This window comes from Gracilinanus agilis, chromosome 4 (genome assembly GCF_016433145.1).
Source record: "Gracilinanus agilis isolate LMUSP501 chromosome 4, AgileGrace, whole genome shotgun sequence".
In the NCBI taxonomy this organism is placed as follows: domain Eukaryota; kingdom Metazoa; phylum Chordata; class Mammalia; order Didelphimorphia; family Didelphidae; genus Gracilinanus; species Gracilinanus agilis.
This window is the reverse complement of record NC_058133.1, coordinates 385,662,131-385,681,484: the sequence shown is the minus strand read 5'-3', so window position 1 is coordinate 385,681,484 and position 19,354 is coordinate 385,662,131. Positions and strand designations below refer to the sequence as shown.

General features: G+C 34.4%; 1 protein-coding gene across 1 annotated transcript in view; it reads right to left on the bottom strand.

Moving 5' to 3' along the window:
• The window catches only part of LAMA2 (laminin subunit alpha 2), a 625,852-nt gene that overhangs the window by 182,181 nt on the left and 424,317 nt on the right, over window positions 1-19,354 (bottom strand). The window contains 2 exon segments of the mRNA XM_044676961.1: window positions 11,280-11,378; window positions 13,647-13,789. Of these exon segments, the coding sequence (XP_044532896.1) occupies window positions 11,280-11,378; window positions 13,647-13,789 (242 nt within the window).

Sequence of the window (19,354 nt, the reverse complement as noted above, 5' to 3'; positions counted from 1 at the left end):
GTTCTCATCATCCCATTCCTTCAGGGGAAGTCTTCAAATGCTTGGAGGTTGGTAGACATGTCCCCTAACCTATTAGTTAATCTTAATCTCCTTTAGCTCATCTTCCAAGACAGTTTTACCAGGTTGTGGTCACTGAGCATTCTAAAGCTTCTTGGAGCACAGGAAAAACTATCTCACAATTAGAGCCTTGGTAACTAAGTGTTTATCATCTAAAAACAATTGTGATTCAGAGCATCCTATGTTCTTCTTTTCCATTGTTTTGCCACAGTCACTTTGGAATTAGAATGGGGTAGGAAGGACTGAGTGCCCGCTGGTTTCTCCATTCATTTCATGAATTACCAGTGCTAAATAATTCATCAACAAGTGCACATGGTTTTCATATAATCCTTGGAAAACAGATATAGTTTAATGCTTGTCCCATAATCAGACTTTCTGGAATGGTAGTCCTTGCAATCCATAGGCATAGCCTTTAAAAATCAAAGCAAGAGAAGATGGCAGAGTGAACCAAAGCTGCTCTGTGTCACCATAAGAATACTCTCTGACCAAGATTAAAATATAACCATGAAATGAATACAGCAGTGAAAGAACAACAAGGAGACATTGTGAAACAATTTTTAAGAAAACCCCAAAAGGTAGGAAGGGAACATCTGGGTCCTAGGGTGAGAGGAGAGCAGAACCAGAAAGAGATTGTAGCAAGGAGGGAAGAGCAAGTCAAGAGCAAGCCATCCCATCCCATCCCACCCCCTACACTATATCTACTGTCATAGGATAGGAACCTAAGATCAAGTCAACATCCAGATCCTAAGATCCTACCTGGGCAAAGGGTGGTACAAACCAACCCATATCCCTTGAAATTTCAAACCTGTGGAGAAATCCAGAGTCATAGCCCAGAGCAGTCTGGACTGAAGTGGGCTGATCCTAGTGGGCCCAGAGTGAAGCCAGGAATCCCAGTCGGGGCTTGGGATATATGAGGACATAGTTCACACTTTGGGGTGAGGACACAGTTCACAGGCCTCTCTACCTCCCTCATTGCCCAAAACAAGGGCGGAGTGCTAGGATAGGGCAATGAAGGGTGTGCCTGATTGGATCAAGTATACAGTGAGAACAAAAAATTGAGCCTAAACCTGGGGCTAGAATTTGATCAGCCCCTGACCTGTTCAAGTTCATAATGAGATCAAAAGCTTATGCCCAAGCCTGAGGCAAGCCTTTAGCTATCAGCAACTCAAGGGTCAGTTGAACCAGTAGGGGGAGGGGGCTCTCAGCTCTCTCAGCCCTCAAACCATAACATCAGCCTCTTAGAACTGAAACTGATAAAAACCCAGAAAAAATGCTAAAAATAGCATCAAGGAAGGACTGAAGTTTAAGAGGGTACCCCAACTTCACAGAAAACAGAGCCTACCTTTAGATAGGAAAAATGAGCAAACAACAAAAAAGGCACTCTAAAGAATTTTTATGGAGACAAAGAACAAGGTATAGACACAGAAGGGGACAGTGAAAGCAAAGTCTAAAAGGAAAATATGGATTGGACAAAGATTCATGACAAACTCAAAAAGGACTTCAAAAACCAGTTAAGAGAGGGCAGCTGGGTAGCTCAGTGGATTGAGAGTCAGGCCTAGAGATGGGAGGTGCTAGGTTCAAATCTGGCCTCAGATACTTCCCAGCTGTGTGACCCTGGGCAAGTCACTTGACCCCCATTGCCCACCCTTACCACTCTTCCACCTAATAATCCAATACACAGAAGTTAAGGGTTAAAAGAAAACAAAACAGTTAAGAGAGGCAGAGGAAAAGTGGGAAAGGGAAATTAAAGTGATGCAAGAAGAAAAGGGCCAAATGCAAAAAGAGAACTAAAAAATGACAGAGGAAAATCAGATTTTAAAAATCAGAATTGACCATCTAGAAACTAATGATTTTGTGAGAAATCAAGAAACAATAGAGCAGAATCAAAGGAATGGAAAAAACCCAGAGGAAAACATGAAATATCTTATTGAAAAAACAACTGACCTAGAAAATAGATCTAGAAAAGATAATTTGAGAATTATTGGACTACCTGAAAGCCATAATCAAGAAAAAACCTTGGACACCATGTTACAAGAAATTATCAAAGAAAACTGCCCAGTGATCCTCTAAGAAGAAAATAAAATTGAAATTAAAGAATTCACAGATCACCTTCAGAAAGAAATCCTCAAATGACAACTTCCAGGAATGTCATAGCAAAATTCAAGAGTCTCCCAAGCCAAGGAGAAAAATACTTCAATCAGCCAGAAAAAAAACATTCAAAAACCATGGAACTAGAATTAGGATCACACTGGACCAAGTGGCTTCTATGTTAATGGATCAAAAGGCATAGAATATGATATTTAGGAAGGCAAAAAATTTGAGTTTACAACCCAGAGTCACCTATCCAGCAAAATGGAGTAAATTCTTTCAGAGGAAAAAAATGGTCATTCAATAAGAGTAAATTTCCAAGCATTTCTGAGGAATAAGTCAGATCTAAATAAAAAATCTGAAGTCTGAACATGAGATGCAAGAGAAGTCCAAAAAAGTAAATAAGAAAGAGAAAATTTTAAAGGAAACATGGAAAGAGGATTTTTATAATTCTCAAAAATTACTCTTAGTAGTAGAGAAGATAGAATGAATTTACTCAGAATGAGGGTGAATAAGTAAGCTGATTATGATGATATGATGTATATGATGATATGATGTGTATATAAATGTGATGATATGAAACATATATATGTATGATATTATATGTATACATATGAATGATATGTTAAAAAAGTCCTTAAGGGGTAAAAAGAAATATACTTTACATGGTACATATATACAAAGATCAACCGGTAATTATGGCATAGAAATATTGCAAATAAATGCAGAAAAGCAAAAATAATAAATGCAACTTTTTCAGATCATAATACAATAAAAATTACAATGAACAAGGGTCCATGAAAAGGCAAATTTAAAATTAATTAGAAACTAAATATTCTAATTCTTAAAAACTGGTGAGTCAGAGAAGAAATCATAGAAACAATTACAGACTTCATTAAAGAGAATGACAATGAGGAGACAACATATCAAAATCTATAGGATACAGCAAAAGCAGTACTCAGGGGAAACTTTATTTATCTGAGCGCCTATTTCAACAAAATACAGAGGGAAGATATCAATGAATTGGACTTCCAACATAAAAAAAATTAGAAAAAGAAATTAAAACTCCCCAGATAAAAACTAAATTGGAAATCCTAAAAATTAAAGGAGAAACTAATAAAAATGAAAGTAAAAAAAAAAACTATTGAACTAATAAATAAGACTAGGAGCTAGTACTTTGTAAAAACAAATAAAACAGATAAAGTACTGGTTGATTGAATAAAAAAAAAGAAAAAAGAAAATCAAATTAACAGTATCAAAGATGAAAGGGTTGATCTTACCTCTAATGAAGAGGAAATTAAGGTAATTATTAAGAACTATTTTGCCCAATTATATGGTAATAAATATGACTATCTAGGTGAAATAGGTGAATATTTATAAAAAATATATAAATTGCCTAGACTAACAAATGAAGAACTAGAATACTTAATTAATCCCATCTCAGAAAAAAGAAATTGAACAAGTCATCAAGGAACTCCCAATGAAAAAATTCCCAGGGTCAGATGGATTCACAAGTGAATTCCATCAAACATTTAAAGAACAACTAATCCCAATACTATGCAAATTATTTGACAAAATAAGTAAAGGACTCTTACCAAATTCTTTTTATGACACAAATATGGTACTTATTCCAAAGCCAGGTAGATGAAAAAAAGAGAAAACAAACTACAGACCAATCTCCTTAATGAACATAGATACAAAAATCTTAAATAAAATACTAGCAAAAAGACTACAAAAATTATCACAGGGTTTATTCACTATGACCAGGTGGGATTTATACTGGGAATGCAAAGATGGTTTAATATTAGGAAAACCATCCGCATAATTGACCATATCAACAACCAAACCAACAGAAATCACATGATTATCTTAACAGATGCAAAAAAAAACCTTTGACAAAATACAATACCCATTCCTATTGAAAACACTAGAAATTATAGGACTAGAAGGGCCCTTTCTCAAAATAATAAACAATAAATATTTAAAACCATCAGCAAGTATCATTTACAATGGGGACAAGTTAGAAGCCTTCCAAATAAGTTCAGCAAGGATGCCCATTATCACCTCTATTATTTAATATTGTACAAAAATACTAATGATTGCAATTAGAGAAGAAAAATAAATTGAAGGGATTAAAGTAGGTAATGAGGAAACTAAAGTATCTTTGCAGATGATATGATGGTCTACTTAAAGAACCCTAAAAAATCAACTAAAAGGCTAGTGGAAATAATCAACAACTTTAATAAAGTTGCAGGGTACAAAATAAACCCACATAAATCATTAACATTAATCAATCTAGACAAAATAAAATATTGAGGAGTCTATCTGCCATGAAAAAAATAGGAATTACATGAACACGACTACAAAACTTTTTTCACACAATTAAAACTAGATCTAAATAATTAGAAAAACATTAATTGCTCATGGGTAGGTAGGACAAGCTAATGTAATAAAAATGACAATCCTACCCAAATTAATTTACTTATATAGTGCCTTATTTTTTAAACTACCAAAAGCCTTTTTTATATAATTAGAAAAATGTATGACAAAGTTCATTTGGAAGAACAAAAGATCAAGAATATTAAGGGAAATATTGAAAAAAAATGTGAAGGATGGGACCAAGCAGTGCCCAATTTTATCCTATACTATAAAACAATGATAATCAAAACAATATGGTACCAACTAAGAGATAGTAGGGTGGATCAGTGGAATAGACTAGGGGTAAAGGACCTCAGAAAGCTAGTATTCGATAAACCAAAGATTCCAGCTTTTGGGAGAAGAACTCACTATTTGACAAAAACTACAGGGAAAATTAGAAAACAGTATGGGAAGAATCATGTTTAGAGCAACATCTCACACCATATATCAAGATAAATTCAAAATGGATAAATGATTTAAATATAGAGAATAAATTTGATAAACATAGAATAATATACCTGTCAGATCTTTGGGAAAGATCCTTCCTTTTAAGACCAAGTAATAGATAGAAAACATCACAAAATGTTAAATGAATGATTTTGTATTACATCAAATTAAAAAGGTTTTGTACAAACAAAACCAATGCAAACAAAATTAGAAGGAAAGAAATAAACTGGGAAAAAATTTTATAACAAAACTCTCTGGTAAAGATTTAATTTCCAAAGTGTATAAGGAACTAAGTCAAATTTACAAAAAATCAATTCATTCCCAAATCAACAAATGGTCAAAGGATATAAATAGGCAGTTCTCAGATGAAGAAATAAAAACTATCAATAATCACATGAAAAAGTGTTCTAAATCCCTCTTTATTAGAGAAATGCAAATCAAAACAACTCTGAAGTACCACTTCATGCCTAACAAATTGGCCAATATGGCAGCAAAGGAAAGTGATAAATGTTTGAGGGGATGTGGCAAAATTGGGCCTCTAATACATTGCTAGTGGAGTTGTAAATTAATCCAACCATTGTGGAGGACAATTTGGAATTATGTGCAAAGGGCTTTAAATGAATTTCTGTCCTTTGATCCAGCCATACCATTGCTTGGTTTGTACCACAAAGAGATAATAAGGATAAAGACTTGTACAAAAATATTTATAGCTGTGCTCTCTGTGGTGGCAAAAAATTGGAGAATGAGGGGGTGTCCATCAATTGGGAAATGACTGAACAAATTGTGGTATCTGATGGTGATGGAATACTATTGCGCTAAAAAGGAATGATGGCCAGAAGGATTTTTATATGAACTGAAAAGACCTCCAGGAATTGATGCAGAGTTAAAGGAGCAGAACCAGGAGAACATTATACACAGAGATTGATACACTGTGGTACAATTGAATATAATGGACTTTTCTACTAGTAGTAATGCAATGACCCAGGACAACACTGAGGAACTTATGGGAAATAATGCTATCCACATCTAGAGAAAGAACTGTGGGACTAGAAATGCAGAAGAAAAATATATGATCGATCATGATTTGATGTGGGTGTGATTGGGGTTTTGATATTAAAAGATCACTCTACTGCAAACAAAAATAACATGGAAATAGGTTTTGCACAATGATACATGTATAACTCAGTGGATACATGCACAATGATACATGTATAACTCAGTATAACTCAGGCTTGTCATCTCTGGGAGGGTGGAGTTAAGAGGAGTGGGGAAAATCATGAATCATGTAACCATGGAAAAATATTCTAAATAAATAAATTAATTAAAAATCAAAGCAAGATATTATGGTATATTGACATAATCAATAAAACACCTAGCACATTATATTTTAATATTTGAAGAATGCATGATTTTATCAATATGGGTACTTTTCAATGAATTACACATTGCAATCTCTTTAATACTAGTAGATTTTATGAATTGTGACTGAAAAATCCATCTATTGTCTTATGATAAACCTGTTGCTGACTATCTTTTCACTTGTGACAAAGCTCCTTTGTTATTAGATAGACACATAGTATGTTACCTGGGCCAAATGCTAAACCCTTTACAGAGCTGATGCTTCACTGCATTGACTTAGACATCTGAAGATCACTGGACTGGGTTTTTGAGCCAGATTATACTGGAGGCAATTATATAATAAGGAATAGCCAATAATAATAGCACCTAGTAGTTATATAGCTCTTTAAAGTTTGTAAAACACTTTATTAATATTATCTCATTAAATACTTACAACAACCTTGTCAGCTAGTTGCTTTTATTATCCCAAATTTACAGTTAAGGAAAGTGAAACAGAGATTAAGAATTTCACCGAAAGTCACACAGTTAGTAGGATGGATTTGAAATTAGATCTAACAGATTCCAGTTTCAACATTCTTTCACTGTGTTTTAATTGGTATGGGAACTACTGAATAGGAAACTTCCTCTACCAATGCAAGTTGGCAAATATTCTGGAATTTATAGCCTTAGAAATTTGTCAAAGATACTGAGAGATTAAGTGACTTACCCTGTGTCACACAGTCAGTACATATCAGAAATAGGATGTGAATCTAGATATTTTAGATGTCCCTTATATTACTAATATTATGTTTTATATTATTTGTTCAGAACAGAATATTTTCCTTTATGATACAGGAATTTCTTCACCTCCTGGCTCTGTTTCCCTTTAGTAATATCCTAACCACAAGATGGCAGACTTTATGTTATTTTCTTTTTTCTCCTTTTCTCTGTGTCAAAATGTTAGTCTTTTTTTTTAGCAGTTTTGAATTACAATAATTCCCAATAAAATTTAAAAACCCCGTACCTTCCAAATGGTATGTAGGAGGTCTATTTTCACATTTAAAATGTATTTTAATTTTGGTTTTCCCCAAAGATATATCCTCTCTTCCTTGTTCCTTCTTTTATTTACTCATCGTGATAACTAGATTGGGTTTTAAATCAAGCATTTTCTTGTTTCCCATTCCTAACCATAAACAGAAAATCCCACATGGCAAAAATTCATGATAATAAGTATGAATGTTTTATATTGAAGAGAGAAAAGTCTTCCTGCAAGACTGTTAATAGTGTTTTTCTTAATATGTCTGACAGCTTTTCCTCATGTGTTCCTAAAAGGGTGTTGGTGCATTTTGGATATAAAATATTTTGTGTTTTTTTTTTCTGATTTTGTATTGCTTCAGAGATATTAAATAGAATTAGGTATTACAGTAAACAGATGATTACTGAAACATTAAGATGATGACATGTGTATAGCATATGTATTTAGTTCTAGTGTGAAGGTATATGTATACACACACACACACACACACACACACACATATATATATATATATATATACATGAGAGAAATGGTATTTGGAAAGAAAAAAAACAATTTATTTCTTGGGAGAAACAACTGAAGTGTCATATTGCAATGAATGTTTGGGAGCTCTTAATATAGTTACTCTGTAGCCAGGTGTCATCCTTGTATGCCACTTTCCTATTGAGGAGAAATAATCTGGAATACTTCTTCACATCTGTCTCTGCCAAGAAGGAAGCCTGCAACCAGGTCTGAATCTCTTATTTGCCAGGAATGGAAGAAGATGAGATGCTTTAAGTAGAGTGTCATTTTTTCCCCTCCCTGGAGATAGAGACTACTAGACAAATGAGCATGGGACTTGGGAGTGGAGGGTGAGGGTGAAGAAGGCTCAGAGTTAAGGAAGATAGATGGAAATTTCAATTTTGCATTGTGTTTTTGGAGGAAATTTGGCTGTGGTAGTGTTGGAAGTCCCAACTTCCATAGGAATTTAAAAGTAAACGGAGGCAGCAATAATAGTAGGGCAGCCCCCCACTAGCAACTAAGCATTTGGGAAGGACTGGTCAGGATGGAGTGGAATGGATGGTGTTTGCCTCTGCCAGAAACAAAAAAAAAGTGAGCTGTAAAGATGTGGAAGTTAATGGGGCAATCAGGGAGAAGTGTCATCATAAATAATTTTTTTTATATTTAGAACAAAGAATTCAATCTGTCTCTTTTGGGTGATGGTTCCTTTAAGAATTTTGAGCACAATCCTAAAGGTTTTCTCTTTTCAACATCCCTCTCCATACCTGTTTATTCTCTAGCATTTGTATATAATTTGTTTCTTTGCTTTTCTGTGAGCTATTTATCTTGAATCTCACCAAAGTTGTATGTTATATTTTTGTACACTGGTTGAAGGGGTCTGATGTCCAGATGAAATATATAAGTTTCAGTGAGGTAAAGATTCTTTTCTCTGGCTAATAATTAAATAATATAGACCTGACCACGGGACTTCAGAGCTATATGTTGAGTTTATTAAAAATTCTAGAAACCTTCCCAAAACCTGAACTAAGCAGGATCTCAGGCTTTTCTTTGATCTATATATCAAGAAGCTAATTACTCTCACAATGAGTGGATGATCAAATGTCCAGGTCAGATGGGAAATGGGAAAAGGAAGGAGAGAGAAATAGAGAGGATACAAAAGGCATGGGAGAACAGCCACAAAGACTTTTAGGTAATATCTCCTTCCCTCTACTCACACTGAACCCCACCCAGGATATGAGGGAGGAATAAGGGTGGACCAGAGGAAAGATAATGTTGAAAACTCAGCCCCAGAGAGAGGTATAGTTTGGTAGGCTTTAGCTCCAATCCCTTTCTAAATAGAGAGCAGGATAGAAAGTAGTACTAGCTGGCCAATTTTGCCTTCCACAGGCATATTTGTTATTTATTTGTACTTTCATTTATTTAACATTTACCAGCTATTATTTCGTAAGGCTACATGGTATATGATGGAAAGGGGCCATTGAGTCAGAAGACCAAGTTCTGACAGATATATTACCATGGACAAGCCCTTTGTCCATCTCAAATCTCACTTTCCTTATCTGTAAAAGGAGATCATTCGCTATTTACCTCTCAGTTATTGTGGAGCGCTTTGAAAACCTTAAAGAGCTATGAAAATTTAGTTTTTGTTCTATGCTAAGCACTAGGCTAGGCTCTTTATAATTCAGGAAATGTCTAATGATGGTCAAAGTCTCATTCTGAGTCTCTATAACATTAACTACTTATTGCCATAAAAGACCATTCTCATCTAACGATTCCTTATCCACATACTGTTCTATTATTTATTGTCTTCCAGGATTCCCAAGAGAGGATTTCTCAAAAACACCAAAACTCACTTGGAAGCAAAATTAACCTTCTCTTCTAACAAATGTTTGCCAAAAAGCACTTTTAGGAAGAAGGGGAAATCTAACAAAGAGATCAGTATGTCAGAACACCCTACATTTCCATTCCCCAAACTAAGGATGACTACGCTTAATAATTTCACAATGCTTTCTTTTGCTATTCATTTCCTCTAAAATTTTACTTATTAACTTAAAAAAAATTAAATGTTGTACCCCAAACTTAGTAACAGTTTACATTTGATTTAATCAATTTGTTGTTCAGTCATTCAGTTGTATCAGACTCTTTGTGACTCCACAGACCATAGTTACCCATAGAGTTTTCTTGGGAAGGATAACTGGAGTGGTTGGCCATTCTCTTCTCCAATGCATCTTTTTTTGTCAGGCAATCAGTGGTTAAATGACTTGCCAAGCCATTGGCCATATTGCTAGGAAGTGTCTGAGGTCAGATTTGAACTCAGTACATAAAGCCCCATAACAATTTTTCTTTTATTTCTTCTGTCTTCTTTATAAGGATTTCCTTTCATTTGCTTTTCTTTATATGGTGGTAGTTACTGTGTACCATAATCTTCTGGTTCTGCTCTTTTCTGCTTTATATTCTTTTCTTTTTTTTTTTTAAACCCTTACCTTCCATCTTGGAATCAGTGCTGTATATTGGCTCCAAGGCCAGGCAATGGGGGTCAAGTGACTTGCCTAGGGTCACACAGCTGGGAAGTGTCTGAGGTCAGATTGGAACCTAGGACCTCTCATCTCTAGGCCTGGCTCTCAATCCACCAAGCTACCCAGTTGCCCCCGCTTTATATTATTTTCAAAAAGTTCTTTTCATATTTTTTGTGCACCTCATATTTGTTGCATAGATTATATTAATGCAATCAAGTACTGCCTTTGATACATATTGACTAAGGATCCTGAACAAATCTTTTAACTCCTAAGTGTCCCAGACAACCCTCTAAGACTCTAAATGCAGAATAATTGTCAATGTGCTTTGTTCATTGTTTCCTCTTTTAGATTACCCTATACCAATGAAAAAATTATGTTTTAAAAGAAGAGAGTCAAATACATAAATGTACAAACATCTATTTAATTATTCTATCTAGTATTGGAATTTAGGTTGTTTCAGGCTTTTTGAAATTTTGTAATGCTGTTATGAAGATCTCTGAACAGATAATTCTTTTAAAGAAATGGATACTACTTTCACCTCCTCCACTTTTCAACACAATGACTTTTGATCTCCTATAATTAACCATCTCTTCCTCTCTCAAAATATCAACAGTCAAATCTACTAATGGTTACTCATTCTGCACTGAGTCAGGAGCAGTATGCTAAACTTCAATTCAATGTTATTTAGTTGCAAGCAAAGAGAATTAGAAAAAGAACACTTATTTGTAATGTTTCTCATATTTCATTGACAAAATGAACAATAACAGTGATTGGGGAAATGTCTTCAGAGGAAAAATGAATATTCTTCTTCACTTATTTGATGCTTCCTAAGATTGTGTCTTTCAAGGAGACCCCAAATACTGGTGGTTCTGCATACTTACCCTAGTGAGAAGTTCATCCATTTCTGTCACTAACGTATTCAGATTGCTCTCTGCCAGTTGAAGAAGTCTCTCGGGTGCCCGCTGAGGTGACAATGAGTGCTGAAAAATATTTATTTCAAAATATCTTTCAATGAACGATGATAGCAGTGATCTACTACATGACTATGGGTTATAAGCCTGAAGGGAAAAAATGGGAAGAGTCTCATTAACTTATCCAGTCCTCTGCTTTTATGTCGATGAATGACTAAATCATTTTGTCTTTTTTTTCCTTAATGTTCCTGTGGGCTAAATTTAATATGGCTTCTAATCAATGAATAAATTAAGTGCTTACTGATATGTCAGGCACTCTGCTAAGTTGGTGGGGATACAAAAAAGGCAAAAGAAGATCCCTTCCCTCAACCAGTTTAAAACTTAATGGGAAGGCAAAATGTGAACAAATGTATTCAAATCAAACAATATACAAGATAAATAGGAAATAGATAACAAAAAGAAGGCATTAGAATTATGGAAGCTTGGGGAAGGATTCCAGTAAAAGATGGGATTTTAGTTGGGACTCACAATGTTCTATGACTCAATAAAAACTTTTTATTTTTACTTATTTCAATTGAAATTGCTATTTCTCTCTGAATCCTCTATGCCCTTATGTCATCTTCCTTGGACAATCAAAACCAATGGTCAATATCATGTTTTAAAATGAAACATATACTTGGAGATGATATATAGGCAATCTATATACACATTTTATATACCTACTATGTTCCAGGAACTGTGTTGTGTTGGAAATGAAAAGAAAGGGAAAAAACCCCAGAAACAACCCAGTATCTGTTTGTAGTCTAATGGAGGAGACAGTATGCAAGCAACAAACAAGATATATACAGGATAAGTTGGACATCATCAACATAGGGAATTAAGAGGAATTATGAAAGTACTAGAATTAAGAGGAATTAGGAAAAGATTCTTGTAGAAGGTGATATTTTAGCTGAGATTTGAAGGAAAACAAGGAAGCCAAAAGGTAGAGTGAGGAAGAAGAGCACTCTAGCCAGTGAAAACTTCCAGGGTCTGAAGATGGAATGTCTTATGCCAGGAACAACAAGGCTGGTCGATGTCACCTTCAGTTCTGCCGTAGAAATGTCAAGCACTCATCCTTCATTGTGGCTGTGCTTAGCACAAAGTAGATTCTTAATAAATGCTTGTTTTCTTCCTTCAGACCACTAAAATCCCTGAGTTTGCTTTAAACTCTCTATTCATGTTTCTTAGATCCTGTGTATACGAATCTGATTTTTTTAACCCAAGTTTTTATTTCATTATCTTAGATTCAGCTCATAACCCAGGAATATCAACTGAGGCCGGTGGTACTGTGGCTTCAACCAGACTCAAATGTAAATAAAAATAGATGACTAGAATAGATTACATATATAATATTATTAAGTGGTTTTTCTGGGTCAATATCCTTATCTATGTTTTATTGCCTCCTATATTTATTTGATTATGTCACTATTCTAAAGGATATGATAGACCTAGAATCAGGATGACTTGGGTTCAAATCTCTTCTATGTAATTCAGTTTTCTTTTAATTATTTCCTTTTGATACCGTATATTTTTCTTTGTATTTATTCGCATGTTGTCTTCTCCCCTTACATGTAAGCCTTCTTGAGGGAAGGGACTATCTTTTGTTTCTTTTTGTAAGCCTAGAATTAGCACAGTGCCTGGCATATATTAAGCAGGTAATAAATATTTTTTGATTGATTGACTATCTCCCTTATAGAGTTATTGTGAGAATCATATGAGATAATGTCTGTAAATGCTTTGTAAACTTCAAAGTGCCCCAAAAATGTCATTTATTAATATTAGGGGTGTATTGAATACACAGAAAGTGTTCAATACTTTTCAACCTGGCTCATGGTCTTCTTCTTCCTTTCTATATATCTTCTCTCTTCAGATTAAATGATCTCATATCCTTTTACTTTTCTTTTTAAGCTCTATTTTTCATCATCTTCCATGAATGAAAATAATTTTTAAAGTCTCTATACCTGTTCATCACTGCTTCTGTGATTTTGCCTCCCATGTGCACATTTCCTTCCAGTCACATTCATTACCACATCTTTGAATCCAAACAAAATGTTTTTCATAAATGAAGACATTAATAATAATTTAAACCTCCTAACTACCTCTAGGTGACCTGATAAGGAAACTAAGTTCACCTTCAGGAAATGCTTTACTTTCCTCAGATAAAACACTTTCTGTATAAAGAGAAAAAGCAAATAGGACCGTTATTATTTACTAAAATTTGGCGATAGCTTTTTATTGTATTCCTGCTTTTGTATTGTCCTTGGCACTCATTATGATTCCACAGTCCTGCAAACATACCTTTAGCTCCTGAGTCACATTTTCAAAATTGTATAGCATTTTATATGGTGCCGGCAGTGGGCCAGTAAGGTTGATGCTAACAGCCATCTGCTCAAGGCGAGCCAAGTCACCGAGAAGGAGTCCTGTACATTCATCACCACAAACTGTGAAAGGAAAGTGACAACGAATATTTACTTCTGCTAAATGTCTGAGGCAGATGTTCAAGGATTTTAGCTCTGAAATATTTTACAGCCCACATATATTTCTGTGAAAGATAATGCTACTCATCTCAGATAATTAACCCCAACAAATGCATGGCAGTTGAAAAAGATGGAAATAGCAACAAGGGAATAGAAGTGCCTTATTGCCCAGAACTTGATAATGTGGAATGATGATATTAGTAAAAAAAATGAAATAAATAGACTTAAGATACCTGAGAAGAAAGGGGGCTGTGAGAGGGAGGTGAGAAATAGAACATTTCATGCTATGGACCACTCCACACAAACCCACACATGAGCAATCTAAAAGAAATCTTTGAACAGCTGGTGAATCACAAAGATTACAGGCAGCCTAAAAAGCAGCTAAAACTTGTAATGTGCCACATTAGATAGCTCTTCAGGATATACACAACCATTTAGTCTCCACATGCTTCATGTCCTACACATTCAAGTCTTGCACAACTACTTAGCCTCAGGTCAACTGGGAAGAGTATAATAAATAAAAATGAAATAACTACAGGTTTTTCATTTTGAAGCATTTTAGAGTCCTCTTCATTCTTTCTTTGGTTTTGTTGTATGTATGTATGTATACAGGGGTCAACCATTACTTCTTAGCCTCTGGGCACCTTCCCAACTATCAAGGAAAAAGACTAAACAGTTGCTACTATGGCAGAGTAGCATATGCAGTCTTGTAGACAAGCAATCACTAAGGACAAGTAACAATTCATACTGTACAAATATTTAGAGATGACAACTATTTTCCTGCCTCTGTAATACCTAGAAAGAATTGGAGAAACTGGTAGCAATAACTTTTTTGAAAGGATGATACCTTTGATTTATACTTTTAACCTAAGACCTATAGATAACAACAGTTCAGAAAAATTCTCAAAAATAATATAATTTCATTCATAGAAAAGATACTTGATTAAGCTTTGCTTTTTATATTTAATTTTTAAATTTTCAATATCTTTTCAATTCAATTTTAAAAATAATTTCACAATTTTTTCAAGATCACATTATGATAGCATACAGATAATTTTGGCATACCATTATTTGTACACTATTTGTATGTAGGTATGATGCTTCAATGTACGATGTGTTTTGGGAAGAGCAAGTAGACAAATGAAATGGAAAACATTCAGATTTGGAGAGAAGTGGGATTATCCCTTAAAGTGGTAAGAATTTAATTATTTCACTCAATAGATACCTGAGCTGCCTGTTGGCTAGGAAACAATTAATTAAAGCCTATATACAATGAAGAGAGTACAGTGGGTGAGTCTTCTCGGGGAGCAGCAGTTCTGGATGAGTTACTGAATACTCTTTATGTAGCTTAAACCTCAATAGAGTATTAAAAAAACAAAACAAAAAACCCCAAAACCTTCCATGTTAGAATTAATACTTAGTATTGGTTCTAAGGTAGAAAAGTGATTAGGGCTAAGTAATTGGGATTAAGAAACTTGCCCCAAGTGACACAGATAGGAAGTGTCTGATGTCAAATTTGAACCCCAGTACCTCCTGTCTTCCTGGTTTGGCTCTCTCTACTGAGCCACCTACCCAGGAGAGCAACAAATCAACTTTCTCCAGGTGTTTGAGCCTCTAGAACTTCACAGGCTTATATTTTACTGAGAGTTTGAAGGATCAACAGCACAGAAGTGAGGGCTGAAATGGGTAACATGGTCTTTTTCTCTGCTAGTCCATGCATCCTTTAAGAGAGGATAAGGTAAAGGTAGAAGGCAATGAGGCCACCTATTTCATGACTGAATCCCTATTGTCTCACCAACCTAATTGAATTGAATTTATGTATTTCTTGAGGAGTCACCTCTGTGTTTACTGGGTTTGGTCCAAATGGGGTGGGATGGGGGCAGTGGAAAGAATGTTGGATTTGGAATTTAAGGACCTAGTTTCAAATCCCAACACTGTTGATGTGGGACCCTAAGCACATCCTCAATTTTCATGTCTATAAAATGAAGGAGTTGATTAGACAGCCTTTAAAACCCCTTCCATAAAATATTTTAAGTGATAATACATGTTTAACCCAAATTGAATTGCTTGTCAATTCTGGGAGAGGAGGGAAGAAGGAAAGAAGGTAATAGGGCTCATATAGCTTTGGATAACTTACATGGAAATTTGTTATTAAAATAAAAAAAAATTTAAAAAGAAAATAAAATCCTTCTATATCTAAATCTTTGGTCCTTTGATCTGTGACCAATGAAAGAGACACTAAGCAAATTCCCTATTTTCAGGGATTTGATTCCCTTCAGTTAGAGGGAATTCATTCTACAGGCAGGCTCAGTACTTCCTAACCAAACCATATTACAGAATATTGGGGAAGAAGGGAGAACTAAATTCTCTTCTATAGTCTGTATTGTGAGCTTCTGTTTGGTAGACAGAAAGAATGGAGTGGAAGAGATGAATCATTTTTTCTTAAGCTTACAGGTTCTTATAAATAAAAGTTTTTTACCATTTATAAGAAAAATGCTATCATTGAGCAGTTATTAACCTTTTTGTATGCCATGTACTCATTTGGCAATCTGCTGATCTATTCATAATAAAGTTTTTAAATGCATAAAATAAAATACAAAGGATTGATCACAAAGCAAATCACTTATATTAAAATGTAGCTATTGTGATGTATTTTAAACCTGGTATTTTTTGATTCTAGGTTGAAAAATACAACACTGTTACACATTAATTTATATACCAGAAATTAGGAAACAATGAACTAACTTAACTATACAATCTCTGAGGTTCCTTCCCACTCCAAGTTTCTATTATTCTATAGGATTACCATCTAATTACAGAGATAAGACATGTACAGGTGAACTTACAGGATAATCACATCAGATAGAAATTAATAAAATGATATACACACTAAATTCAAGAATCAAAATACACAGCCAATAAGTACTTTGGCTGATGAATCATGAAGAAGATATAGGAACTAGGTAGGTAAAAAGAAGTAAGAAGGGCATTCTAGATAGGCAGGAATGTGTGTATGTGTGGTGAGGATTTGGGGATGCTTGGAGAATAACCTGAATAAGGATATTTGAAGGGGCCAGTCTATCTGAAGCTCAGTGCCTGCTAGAGATAAGTTGGATAGGAAAGATAGTTCCAAATCATGAAAGATGGTAAAAATTAGTTATGTAGAGTGTGGACTTGATTAAACTGATAAAAGGAAGCCATTTAGAGTACATGAATCTAGGAGTGATTGGATGGAAGAAAGATTAACGTGACAGTGGTGTGTAGAATAGACTAGAGCCAAGTGTCTCAGGGTTGGGAAACCCAAGAGGTTCTTACTTTAATCAACATGTGAAGGGGGCAGTTGGGTGGCTCAGTGGATTGAGAGCCAGACCTAGAGATGGGAGGTCCTAGGTTCAAATCTGGCCTCAGACACTTCTAGCTGTGTGACCCTGGGCCAGTCACTTAACTCTCATTGCCTACCCTTACCACTCAATTCACAAGATGGAAGGTAAGGGTTTAAACAAACAAACAAACAAAAATGTGAAGTTTACAAAGGTAACAGGAGAAATGAATAGGTGGACTTTTCCAAGACAAATTATTGGGATTTTCTGACTTTTTGAATATAGGAGAGGGGAGGAAAGGAAGAATTTGAAGAAGACTCCCAGGTTTTTTGAGTTTAGGTAATTCAAAGAATGCTGCTTTTAGCAACATTCTGGAAAATGAGATTCAAAGTTGGATTAGGACCAAAGGCAAATAGTTCTGATTAGACACTTTCAACGATATCTTTATTTTTTACTGATAGTAAAAACAAGTGTGAATAATAGTTCTTCACTCTTCTCAATAGAGTGACACCAGGAAGTGATGTTAATCCTAGTCTCAATTCCTCCTTAAAAGGCTTTTAACATTTTTGTGCATGGTGTCATAGATCCCTCCTAGAAGTCTGGTAAATGATGAAATCCATGGATCTCTTTTAAAATAATGTTCTTAAATGTATAAATTGAAAATACATAAGCTTACAAAGGAAAATAATTAGATTAAAGATTTACTTTTTCCTTTCCAACTTCATATGTAATGTGGAAGCGAGATCTGATTTGTTATAATATACCACAGAGCCAAGTGCTAAGTTCAAAAGGGAAGAGGCATTATGAATGCTTATTTTCCTCTTATTCATCTTATCCAATGATTTATTCAGTTTTGTTCCTTGTCTCACTTAAAATGAAAATGTATTTAATTGTCTTTTTAAGGAATCATACATTCTCCCTTATACCTCTGTGTCAAAGGCCTATTATTAACTCAGTTCTTTTGGTCTCTTGAAGTAACTTTTAAAGAGGAACACAATATAGGCACATTTCCATAAGCAGGGAAAGGTAAATTTTACAGCAAGCTCTAAGTAATATACCAACATCTGTCCTAACAGGTCAAAAAGACTTATGAATATGACAACTACTTGCAAGATTTTAAATCAACTAACTCCAAAGAATTCAATGTTTCTTTTAAATTGGAAAAAATTAAGCTTCTAAACAATCTTAGCACATGAAATATAAAATAAATATGCAGGGAAATGAACCCTTTACTTAACAGGTTGCTAGTTTATTCTGACACTGAAGATTTCACTTCAACAACAAGCTACTTTTCTATACCCTCAAAAAAATTGAAGTGGCTTGTAATAAACATCAGAAATGGAATGCAAATTAAAACCAAATTTAATTTACCTCAATAGAAAAGATTTAAAGAGTTTATAGAGATATGAGGTATTTCCATTGTGAAAACAACTGTATTTCGACTATGTGGTGGCTGACTATGATGTAAATTAACACCTATTTTTGATAATCAGTCCCCCACAGGATACATCACATCAGGCTTTTATTTTAGCAGGGCAGAGACAAGGCAAGGTAGTGAGAATGTCTACAATGTATAGAAGCAAATGCAAATATTTCAAGATGATGATTATATTGTACATGACTAAATGTTTCTAAGGCTTTGCCTATAAAACTGTCAGGATAAATTTGTGTCTAATATTAACAAATGCAGTGCTAAATTCAGATCATTACAGCTATGCTCATATAAGGGGAAAATCATGCAGTCAGTATCACAGATAACTTCAGCTAGCAATTAGTACGAAATATTGTATTTTCACCACAATCTCCCATGCATAACAACTACTACTAACATACCTTGAAGTAAAAAGTCAGAGTACTTTCAAACGACAGAAACTGATGCTAAAATAAGCCTGATATGCTTGAAGGTAAGTATAAAAAGGCCATTGATTAATCTGTTTTAAGTAAAGATACTATAATATCTGCTTTTTAGTCATCCATATTTATAGCCAGAAATGTATATTTCTAACCCTAAATCATCAAATTTTAGAAAAAAAAGTTGTATATCTCCTCTGCATCAATGCTTTTGGCTCATTGTTTCTCTTCCTTTTCTTATTATTATGGCCCACTGTTCCAGATCCTTATTTTCTATTAACTTTATCTATGAATTCAGTAGTTCTATATTGTTTTTAAAGAAAATAAGCCAAATAATTTTGATTTCATTTCAGACTGT